At 35.0% G+C, this 12,443-nt stretch overlaps 1 protein-coding gene across 1 annotated transcript; it reads left to right on the top strand.

Annotated features, from left to right (window-relative positions):
* Nucleotides 1-1,775: 1,775 nt before the first annotated feature.
* CCDC179 (coiled-coil domain containing 179) lies at nt 1,776-10,743 on the top strand. The gene is made up of 4 exons (XM_045556839.1): nt 1,776-1,820; nt 2,708-2,752; nt 4,095-4,199; nt 10,605-10,743. The coding sequence occupies exons 1-4, from the start codon at nt 1,776-1,778 to the stop codon at nt 10,614-10,616; spliced, it is 207 nt and encodes a 68-aa protein (XP_045412795.1). The 3' UTR covers nt 10,617-10,743.
* Nucleotides 10,744-12,443: the final 1,700 nt, after the last annotated feature.

Below are 12,443 nucleotides of genomic sequence, written 5' to 3'. Positions count from 1 at the left end.
CCAATCCAGGACTTTCTCTGAGGGCAATAACTTAATTTATTCATTTTTCTATTATTTGACCTAGCAATATATGTAATAGTAAGTATGCAAAACATATGTTCTTGAGACAATGCGGTATACTAGGAAAAAATACATTTCAAGTCAGTTACCGGTTTGTGAGAATAAGCAAGATTACATACTTTTTCTAAGCCTTATCATTCCCAGAGAGGAAGTTTCAAGAAGGGAGTTGTCAATGGTTTCAAACACTACACTTGGGCAATACTATTTAAGTTTCCTAAGCCTAATTTGTCCAAGAGACCTCTCAGCAGTTTCTAACACTATACAAAGTTAAAAGTACCCATTGAATCCAGCAGAAAGATCATCAGTGACCATTTTGAGACAAGCCTCAGTGGCATAGTGAATGCTGAAGAAAGTTGCACTGAGCCAAGTATTGCACTGTTTGTAAAGAATGGGAGACAGGAGGCACAGACAATTCTCATGCTGGACAATAGATACAATTAATTGTGTTCAAAAGAGTTTTGTTTATAAATTTGAAGAGGGGGACATTTGAGGAGGAGAGAGGCAATATAAAAAGTTAACAAAGAAAGGGAACAATCTATAGAACAAGATCTCTCAGGGGCTCCTAATTGGGAAATGGCATGGAAACAAATGGAGACATTTATTTGAGACAAGAGAAGGGTCCCCCAATTTTTCTATATCAATATAATTACAGGAAAAATAATAATGTGAATATAGACAAGGTTACCGGCTTATAGGTGGTAAGGAATTGAGGTAGCTCCCACCTGGGCTTCAAATGGAATGGGGTATGGATCAGTTTCATGGGCTTAAAAAGCAATTGGTAGCACAGCACCATGATTAAGAGCACCTCGTCTGGTGGCCAACTCTGGACTTAAATTCCAGCTCACCCTCTTACTAACTGTATAACTTCACACAAGTAATTTAACATGCCAGTGACTTGTTACTCAGTAATAATAATCATTCACTTCCCCCCTTCAGTGGTCTAAGGAATTGATCAGTTAATGTATATATACATTCGCCTAACAGTGCCGAGCATAAAGTAAGTCCTGTGTGTGTTAGCCAGCATCAGTGTGTGAAGCAAGGGTTGTCCTGCTTCTCCTGGAGTTGGTGGATTCAGAGATTTTTAATAGAGGAAAGACAGATAGAAGGGAATACTTCAGAGCACTAAAAAGAGCTAGTGCAACATCCAAGTGGTAAGCAGTGTGGAGGACCCAGTTTACAATGGAGCTCATGAATATGTTTTGCAGCCACCTTCAAGGTTTGCCCCTTTCAGTCTGGTATAAATAAATGAGAAGGTGACAGACAGTTGGGTCCACCCTACTAGAAGCTCCGATGGAACAATGAGGTGATGGAATTGAGAACCCTAACAGTAGACAGACTGAAATGATAGACCATGGAGTCTAAGCTAGATACGTTATGAAATGAACAGGGCTTTATAAAGAGAGTGGAGGTGAGGACTAGAAAAGATGGAAATTTTGTATTATGTGGTTTTCTGAACAAGAGGGATAAGATATAGGGAATCATGGTAACCTGACAGCCATAATTCTAAAACACTTCAAGGACAACTAGAGGCCTTGCCTTCCCTGCTCTGGGACGGGAAGACAGCTAAGAGAGAGGGTGGGGCCCACGGGAGGAGAATAAAGAGAATTGTGATGGGATGGGATGGGGCGGGGCTTGAGGGAGGCGGTGGTGCGCCCCACAATTACTTGGTCTGGGCCAGGCAGTAGGCGCCCTGGGCCGCCCTGAGGCCCTGCAGCATGTGCCTGTACTGCTGGGACACCGAGCCTTCCCAAGTCAGCCCTGTGAGTCCTCTGGGGCCCTTAGTCTCGCCTCTGCATCCCCAGCTTCGGGTTTCGCACTTCAAGCCACGGCAACCTTGGCCTTCCGCCTGCCTGACTTCCAGCTTCACCAAACCTGACTTCACGTTTGGTGCTGGGGGATTGGGAAATCCCAGGTGAAGACAGTCTAGATCTTGGGCTGCTGGATCTACCTGAGATGAGGAAAAGTCCCACCCAGCGCTTGCTGAGGGACAGGCACGTTCAATTGACTTGTTTGTTGACTGACCCATCGACCCTCCCTAGGAGGTGGGGTGGGAATTGTGGAAGTACGGGGGCAGGATACAATTGTAAATATTCAGATGCGGAAGAGATTGCTTTTGGGTCTTCGGATTAAAAAGCTGCATTAAAATGAGGGAAACGGGAGGTATTTAAGATACAATTTAGAAATGAGGGAGGGGTGGGAACCTTATAAGCTAACAAGCTCCTCTATGCTTCAGAAAACCACACCATCTCAATCACCCCAGCTTTCCTAGGCTTTAGAAACCAGATCTAGCCTTTAGGCTAGATCCTTCAACGAAGAGCAAGGAGGCACCATTTAAGTCACTTACCAGCAGAAAGATGATTTGGGGGTTTCTTGAACACCTTTTTCCTCCAGAATAAATCTCAGTACTCTGCCTGTTCCCTGCAAAGTGGTTCATAGATGGTTCTTTTTTCACGTAATGCTGTCTCCACACTCCACCCCAATTTCTACCTTAGATGTTCTTATTCTGATCCTGCCTTTTGCAGTTGAAATAAAATTCACATAATACAGAAATAAAAACCGTGGCATTGGATTCCTAGTATAATAACTAATTTCTCTGCTTTCTCATGATTTGTATGTGGATGTGTTTTAAATTTTGCATATTACATAGGAAATGCCGAGACACCCTCATCCTTCGTCAGTGACAGAGAAGCAGGTAATATTTAATAAAGAACTAAATTCTGGTTGTTTAAACTTTATCCTTTTAACTTGTTCCTTTGTATCATGGTTCCTGACAATATCACTTTTATTAGCTAGATATTTCTGAGATAGCTTTCTTGAGACTCTGGGACATTGAGACTACTATTAAAATGGGTCTTAACTAGGGTAAACTAAATGGCTTATATTCTTGTGTTTTAATGTAATATTTGATACATATACATATCTTTTTGTTTAAGAATAATAATATATATCTCCAACTTAAGAATTAAAACATTATGAGTATACTTGAATCCAGCTAGGGACTGCTTCCTTAATCTAATGCCTGTATCTCTCCCAGAGGTAACTGCTATCTTGAATTTTAATTTTGTCAATCTCTTCCTTTTCTTTAATAGCTTGTTACATATATGCCTCTATATATGTTGGTTTTGAACTTTATAAACATAAGATCACACAAAATTCAGTGTATGCTTTACTCTTTCTTCTCAACATTGTTTCCTAAGATTCATCTATAGTGTTGTATATATTAATAGTTACAGCCCCTTTATTTTTTACTGCTGCTTGATATTTTGTTGTGGAAAGTATTACAGTTTATTAATCCTTTCTTTTTTATGGAAATTAAGTTGTTTCCGCATTTTCCTATGATGAGCAGCGCTACTGCAAACATTCTAGTACATGCTTTCTTTCAGCATGCACTGGAGTTTCACTTGATTATTTAGGCAGGAGCGGAATGGCTAGATAATAGGAAAGGCAAATTTTTCATTGTTACAAAGTAATGCTACATTGTTTTCAAAGCAATTGTACCAATTTACACTCCCAGTGGCAGTAGATAAAAAAGTTCTTGTTATTCACTTCCTCTCTATCTAATACTGCATTTCATTATCTTCAAAATATTTAGCTTCATCACCTAGGTCTCTGCTACTTGTAGATGCCATACAATGGTGACATAAAAAGTTGTATGTGACATGCAACATTTAAGAGGAGTAAAGAATGTAATTGTTTTCTTATTTCCATAAAGAAAATTCCCTGGGTGTTTCTAATGAACATTACCTTTAAAGTAAAAGTAAACACATGTATCCGAGTCTGGATCTATCTAAATGTGCACAGTGGCTAAGTAGGAATCAAGAATAAATAGTCTCATTTGAAAACCCTACTGATACTTTAATGTATTTTTCTTCACATATGAACCACATATGAACTTACATCTATGTAGCTAAGTCATATGCATTGATTGTGCTTATGTTTTTTTAATTGACACAAACCAAAAATATAATCAGCACGTTACTTTTATATTTTATAAAAAGTATGATTTGTTTTCTTTCCTTTTAATTTTCCTAAAGCTTGCAGAGAAGCGTATTCATGATATGCAAAACCTAAGGAAAGAGAAGAGGAAATTAAGTAAACGGTTTTCAAACCCTGCTCCTATTCCAGACCGAGGACTCCTAGTAAGTATAGAGGTTTCACTGAAATTAATTGATCCTCAAATGTACTTGACATCTTCATTTTTGATTTATGTAATATTCACTCTAAATTTTGTTTTTCCCTTGTCCTTTGAGAAATTTGTTATTTCAGTCTTAAATATCCTCTAATCAAATTCTTACCTATTATTTTTATCTTCTTTGCAGTTATCCTGGAGGTGATGTGGTTTAATAAAAATAGTATGATCTTTGAAACTAAATTGTTCTGGATTTCAGTTCTTGTTTTGCCATATGTTAGCTGACTGTCAAGTTTATTCACTTAAATCTTTTGGATTATATCATTTGGAAAATAAATTATAAAATCTCTTGGCAAGTAGTTAATCAGCTTAGGATTGAACACTTGCAACATCAGAGTACTCTCTACACCAATCACAGTTTATTTCATCTTTTCATATCTTTGACAAAGATCAACTATTACTTTTCTCCAATTTCAAGCTTTTATTCAGGGTAAATTTTCACATTTCTTCATCCATTCCTCTTTCAGCCTACTGGTGAGCTCTGGCCTTACTTGGGCAATCTATAGATCTGAATTATATGTCATATAGAAGGATTTGAGGAAAGTTATATTTCCAATAATCAAGTTTTTTGTTGGTTTTCTTTTTGAAAAAGATATTTTATAAGCACAATTAATGAATAGCTTTGTTGGTTAGGAATTGCTGACTTTAGCTCTTTGTAACAGAAACTCAACTGCAGTGGATTAACCAAATAGGAGTATATTTTTTTCTCCAAACAAGAACTCCTGATTTAGACAGTCAGTGGCTGCCATGGTGGTTTCGAAAATCAAGGAAATCCCAAGTTCCTTCTGACTTTCTGATCTTCCATACTTACCATGGCTTTTATTCTTATGGTTTTAAAATGGCTTCTGTATCTACAGCAATCAGATCCACATTTCAAAAGGAAAAAAAAAGATCATTGACAAGGCAAAATGCATGTGACAACTGAATCAGTTTCCTTTTGATCATAAAAATAGTCCTTCAGAAAATATATAGATATATGTCATTATTTTATAAACCTCATTGAAATAAAATTAGCATACAATAAACTGCATATATTTAAAGTATTAAAGTATATGATTTTTTGTTTTGACACATGTAAACCTATGAAATAGCAACCACAACCAAGATAATGAGCATATACATCACCCTCAAAAAATTTATTGCACCCCTTTTTATTTTAATTAGTATATTTTATTTTTAGAGAAGTTTTAGATATACCATAAAATTGAGCAGAAAGTACAAAGAGTTCCCATGTGCCTTCTCTCATCTGCCCCCAACAGTTTCTTAATGGCATCTTGTATTGTTGTGATACATTTATTACAATCGATGAACCACTTTCAGTACATTGTTAACTGTAATCTATAGTTTACATTAGGGTTCACTCTTTGTGTTGTACAATTCTATTGGTTTTAACAAATGCACTCAATGTCTTGCATCCATTATTACAGTATTATACCAAATAGTTTCACTGCCCTAGAAATCCCCTGTATTCCACCCATTCATCCTTTCCCTTCTTACCCTCCCTCAAATCCCTGGCAACCACTGACCTTTTTACTATATCTATAGTTTCCAGATGTCATATAGTTGCAGATTGAATTCTTTTACTTTACAATATTTATCTAAGTTTCCTTTTATCTTTCACGGCTTGATAACCCAGTTATTTTTACCACTGAAAAATATTCCCTTGTGTGGATATACCAAAGTTTATTCATTCATCTCTTGAAGGATATCTTTGTTGCTTCCAATTTTTGGCAATCATAAACAAAGCTGCTATAGACTTCCATGTGAAGGTTTTTGCATGGACATAAATTTTCAATTCATTTGGATAAATACCTCAGAGCATCATTCCTGCATCATGTCATATGACTGTGTTTGGGTTTGTAAGAAGCTGCTAAACTGTCTTCCAAAGTAGCTATACCATCTTGCTTTAACTTCCACAATGAATGAGAGTTCCATTTGTTCCACATCCTTGTCAGCAGTTGGTGTTGTCAGTATTTTCTACTTCAGCTACTCTAACAGATGCGTAGTGATATCTCATTGTTTTAATTTTCACTTCCCTGATGACTATGATATTGACTATTTTTCATATGCCTATCTGCCATCTATATAACCTCTTTCACAATGTGTATGTTCAAATATTTTGTCCATTTTTAATTGGTGTGTTTATTTTCTTATTATTGAGTTTTGAGAGTTATTAGTATATTTTGTACACCAGTCATTTATCAGATATGTGTTTTGCAAATATTTTATCCCAGTCCGTGACTCACCTTTTCATTCTCTTAACAGTGTTCTCCCAGAGCAAAAGTTTTTAATTTTCATGAAATCCAACTTATAAACCATTTCTTTCATGGATCATACTTTTTTGTGTATCTGAAAACTTATTGCCAAACTTAAGGTCACATAGATTTTCTAATGTATTATTGTCTAGAGATTTTACCCTTTTGTATTTTACATTTAGGTCTATGCTGCATTTTAAGTTAATGTTAATGAAAAGTGTAAGGTTAATGTCTAGGCTTTTTTTTTTTTTTTTTTGCATGCAGCTGTCAAGTTGTTCTAGCACCATTTGTTGGAAAGACTATCCTTTCTGTCTTGTATAACTTTGCTTCCTTATCAAAGATCTGTTGACTATATTTGTGTGGATCTATTTCTGAGATCTCTGTTCTGTTTCATTGAATTCTGTTCTTTCACCAATACCACACTCTCTTGATAACTATAGCATTAGTAACTCTTAAAATCAGATACTGTCAGTCATCTGACTTTGTTCTCCTTCAATATTATGTTGGCTATTTTGGTTCTTTAACATTTCCATATAAAATTTAGAATCAGTTTGTTGAAATCCACAAAGTAATTTTCTATTGTTTTGATTGGGATTGTGTTGGAACCTTGGATCAGTTTGGAAAGATGACATTTTAACAATATCAAGTCTTTCTATAAATTAACATAGAGTTTCTTCCATTTATTTAGATAATCTTTTATTTTTTTCCTCAGATTTTTGTAGTGTTCCTCATCCATATTTTGTACATATTTTCATAGATTTATACCTAAGCATTCCATTTTTTGGTACTAATGTAAACGGTGTGCTTTTTTAACTTCAAATTCAAATTGTTCATTGCTGGTAAGAGGAAGTCAACTGAATTTTCTGTAAACCTTTGTCCTACCTTACTATAATCACTTATTAATTCTAGGAGCTTTTTAATTTCTGTTATTGTTGTAGTTGTTAGCAATGTTTTGGGATTTTCTACATAGATAATCATGTCATTTCTAAATAAAGACAGTTTTGTTTCTTCTTTCCCAAACTGTGTACCTTTTATTCCCTTTTCTTATCTTACTGCATTAGCTAGGACTTCTAGTGTGATGATGAACAGAAGTGGTGAGAGGGACATCCTTGCCTTGTTCCTGTTCTTAGCTGAAAAGCATCTGGTTTCTCACCATTAAATACAATGGTAGGCATAGGTGTTCTTTAGATGTTCTTTATTAAGTCGAGGATATTTTTATCTATTTGTATTTTACTGAGAATTATTATCATAACTGGGTGTTATAGGGTCATTATGTATCTATTGATATGATCATGTGATTTTTCTTCTTTAGCCTGTTGAAGTGACGGATTACATTAATTGATTTTTAGATTAATTGATTTTGGAACCAGCCTAGCATTCCTGGGTTAAATTCCAGGTTGTGGTATATAATTTTTTTATACATTATTGGGTCAATTTGCTAATCTTTTGTTGAGGAATTTTATATCTATGTTCATGAGATATATTGCTCTGTCATTTTCCCTTCTTGTATAATCTTTTCTTTCTGGTTTTGGTATTAGGATAATACTGGCTTCGTAGAATGACTTAGAAAGTATTCCCTCTGCTTCTCTTTTCTGCAAGATATTGTAGAGAATTAGTGTAAGTTTATTTTTAAATGTTTGGTAGAATAACTTGTGAAACCATCTGGGCCTAGTGCTTTCTGTTTTGGAAGATTAATTATTGATTAAATTTCTTGAATAGATAACAGCCCTATTCAGACTATACATTTCTCCTTGTGTGAGTGTTGGTAGATTGAGATTTTTTAAGAGTTAGTCAATCTCATACAAGTTTTCAAGTTTATGAAATAGATTTTTTCATAACTGAGCTTCTCTTAGTATGAAAGAAAGCACTTCCCTTTCTTTTTTAGACTGTAATGATTCTCTTTCTGCAATTTTTCTTCCCCCCTGAGTTTCTAGAGTAATTTATATAACTTGCCCTCCCCTCTGAGCTTCTGGAGTAAATGCATATTATAAGGAAAAGTCCAGCTCCTTGGCTTTGTTTACTACTTATTTTAGCACAACGAAGGGAACATATGCATTGCCACACAGAAACCCAGGGTCATCAACTATATTACAGTTATTGTACTATCTTAAATATCTACAAAGCCCCTCCCTGGCTGATGTACTAGTGTTTGTAATCCCACTTCCATAATCATGGTCTCTCTCAAACATTAATATATATTTATATAACATATTTTATAACTTCACAGTTTTCCCTTAGTATAAAGTATGATAATACGGGATACAAGGGAGAAAAGAGATGAGATTCCTGAGACTACCTTCTATGGCACAGGACCATTGCCACCACTTCTGAAGCCTCCACCTCTTGATTCATTCCCACATGGTTATTTTAGTCATTCTTTCTATCCCTTTCCCATTTCAGATATCATGTTTGCCATCAATCTTTTTCTTTTGTCACTTGCTCCTCAACCACAAACCATTTAGTATTTTCATTTAAACAGCTCCCCCTTTCTTTCTTGAACGGTCAGATGTTTTTTATAGAAATGTCTGCAAAATTTTTCTGCATCAATAATCCTACCAACTCATTTGGGCTTTCAGAGAAAACTGAAATGTTTCACAAATAAGAATATATAAAATAAAATGTATTACATATGAAAATTTTGAGATAATCTGGTACTTATGTTTTATTCTCCTTAGTACAAAGATTCTGGAATTGTCTTCGGAATATCTACATAATTTTTCCTGGTAGTATTAGGCAGTTATGAAAGCTATGATATCCTATAAAAGAGAAAATACACCTTTCTTTTGAGAAAGAACAGGTAGGAGTTCAAAGGCCCAAAATACACATTATCCTCAAGGGCTTCTCTTCACTTTCTAAAGAATAGTGAAAATCCTATTCTAGTCTTTCTTCTGTATATTGACCAAAATACATAGTATCTCCTATTTCAGCTCAAGCACTCAGTGTTTCTCAAATGTGACCACATACCAGCTTTGTTGGATTTTGTTTTAATTTGCAAGCCATTGTGGATTGATAATTTTTTAACATACAACCAATCAAAATGTCATAGCAGTGTAAAATTGTTATAAATGAACATAAATGGTTACTTTTAATTCTTCTACCAATCTTGTCTCAAAGTGATAATGTAAGACTTGCACCAGAAACCAGACCACAGAGTAACACTGTTTTAAACTGTGCTGATTCTTCTTCTTTTACCTTTTCTTCTCTTATACCTTTTGCAAATTGTTTTGTAATAAGCAACATCACTACTAATACCCTCTTCTCATTTTTTTCTGCTTAAATTGATATTTGACTTCAGAAAAAAGTACAGTAACAGCATTCGTACAACTTAAATGTTTCGGGATGAAAATAAAGACCTGAGTCCATGTAAATAAGCACCTTATTGACGAATAAGTTGTGCCCAGTAGGACAGAGGATGTGTGATGAAGTTAGAATACCAGTTGTGAGCAGAAAAGTATTTTTTGGCTTTTTTTTGTTTAAAGTCTATATAAGAAAATATTTTTCTAATTATATTGTTAATTATATGTATTCATGAATATTAAAATTTCCCTGAAATATGAAGTTTAGATTCCTGCCAATACTGATGTACGTACTTCTTTCATTTTTCATTTATTTAATTTGTCCTTGCTGCTCACTTCATCTGAGTCATTTTAAAACATAAACATATCGAACAGATACCTAGAATGTTCTTTCTCAGGCATTCGCAGAACATAAGACTTGGAAAAGAGAAGCCCTATGTTTAATGTCTCTGCCATTTCCTTTATGTTTAGAAATGATTTTGACCTTTCTCCAAACTGATATATTGGGTTTCTACAAATTCTTTCTGTTTGCAGTATTTATTTTCAGACTCACAGAGAATTGTTTTATATCCATCTCCAGATATGATATATTTGATTATAATGCTTTTCCTATCTGGCTTCTATCTGAATGTGTCCTTACTTTAATTTAGAATGGCATTTCTAGCTATTAAGGATTGTTTTTTATAGTACTTTTTAAATGGCTTCCCCTAGAGACCTTTTTGAAACAATGTATAACATGTATAAGCTTTCCTTATACAAATTTTAATTGAATTTCTTTTTCCTTTTGTATTTTAATCTTTCTAGTGGTCAACTTGATAAAGCAGGAGTCCATATGAAAGAAACCATGTTCCAGACCAAAATATGTGGATTTCTAACATCAACTGGCATATCATGATTTGACTTCATCTGAAAGATAAATGCAATACTCTGACATTTCAGCAAAATAAACACAGTGGAAGCATTTAATGTCCAAGCTACAGTCTCTAAAATTTTATTAAATACCTTATCTCACTACCAGTTTCTTTTTTTCTTGTGGTAAATTTGAGATTCACTGCTTTTCAACAAATAATGGTAAATATGTGTAGGTAGGCTTTTGAAAATCTTATTCTCATGTTTAAAATTTTGCAAAGGAATTCATGACTTATTTAGATATTTAGAATTATGCTTTAATAATAGGAGAAAACCAGATATCATCTACTGTATATTTATAATGACTTGGGTTTAAGCAAAATGTTTAAATTCTTTTTTTTTTTTTTTTGAGACCCAGTCTCGCTCTGTTGCCTGGGCTAGAGTGAGTGCTATGGCATCAGCCTAGCTCACAGCAACCTCAAACTCCTGGGTTTAAGCGATCCTACTGCCTCAGCCTCCCGAGTAGCTGGGATTACAGGCATGTGCCACCATGCCCGACTAATTTTTTTTCTGTATATATATATTTTAGTTGGCCAGATAATTTCTTTGTATTTTTTTTAGTAGAGACGGGGTCTCGCTTTTGCTCAGACTGGTCTCAAACTCCTGACCTCAAGGGATCCACCCCCCTTGGCCTTCCAGAGTGCTAGGATTACAGACACGAGCCACCGCGCCCGGCCCAAAATGTTTAAATTCTTTAAACAGTTGTAGGAGAGAGCATTATGTGTTAACACTATGTCATGTGTTGATATTGAAGATAAGTCATAGCATAATTAAAATTTTCATTTAAGGTAAAATTTGATCACTGACTTAAAATTTTACTTTTATGTATGAAACAAATAATAATATCTGCCTAAAGTGTTCGGTTAATTATGTAAGTAAAAAATGAAGTCCTCTTAAGCAGCCTCAGAAGCAAAAGTTCTCTGACCTTCTCCTGCCCTCTTGCTTCTCAGTCCTATCTTCCCTGACACTAGCCATAGAAACTAGGACCCCTCTTCCCCAAGGTGGGTCATAAAAACCAGAACCCTCTTTTTTCCCCCAAAGGCAGCCATAAAACCTAAAATTATTCTATTTAAAAACTAGCCATAAAGTAATTATCTGCTCTATCTTGTTTGACTGTAGGCCATAAGAACAAGAAGAGCCCATGAGAGAAAGGACCCTGCCCCCCCACACAGAAGGAAGAAATGCATGTTCAAAGCCAAGAAGAATCTAGACAGACAGGCCTTGCTGGTTTTCCCCACTCAGCCTGTTAGCATTAAACCATATCCTCTTTGTCCCATCGTTTCTACGTGGTTGTCCATACTTCAGTATTAAGGAAGTATCACTCCTTACTGATTAAGGAATGAACCACGATTTTATACAACATGAAAGAATCTCAGAACTATTATGCCATATGCAAAACTTGTATGTTGTATATTCCATTCATGTGAAACTTCTTAAAGACTCTAGTGGTATTAAACAAACTAGTGGTTTCTTAGATCCGAGTATGGGATAGAGGATTGACTGGGAGTGGGCATAAGAGAAGTTTTGGGAGTGATGGAAATTTTAGACATCTTGAATGTGATAGTGATTACATGGATACATATGTTTGTTAAAACTCAGCAAACTGTAAAATTAAAATAGGTGCATGATATTATATGTAAATTACACATCTATTAAAAAATCAACCTTTAAAAATATACATCAAAATGTTAAAGCTGGGTTCTGAGATGTTAACTGTCACTTTACAACCTGCCT

Source organism: Lemur catta, chromosome 7 (assembly GCF_020740605.2).
Source record: "Lemur catta isolate mLemCat1 chromosome 7, mLemCat1.pri, whole genome shotgun sequence".
Lineage (NCBI taxonomy): Eukaryota > Metazoa > Chordata > Mammalia > Primates > Lemuridae > Lemur > Lemur catta.
This window is presented reverse-complemented; position numbering and strand designations above follow the sequence as displayed.

Excerpts from the sequence above, each read along its gene's own strand:
- CCDC179 (XM_045556839.1), top strand. The coding sequence starts at position 1,776 with ATGTGCCTGTACTGCTGGGACACCGAGCCTTCCCAAGTCAGCCCT. Across the intron at positions 1,821-2,707 it reads AGCCTTCCCAAGTCAGCCCT|GAAATGCCGAGACACCCTCA; the intron begins GTGAGTCCTCTG and ends CATATTACATAG. Across the intron at positions 2,753-4,094 it reads CGTCAGTGACAGAGAAGCAG|CTTGCAGAGAAGCGTATTCA; the intron begins GTAATATTTAAT and ends ATTTTCCTAAAG.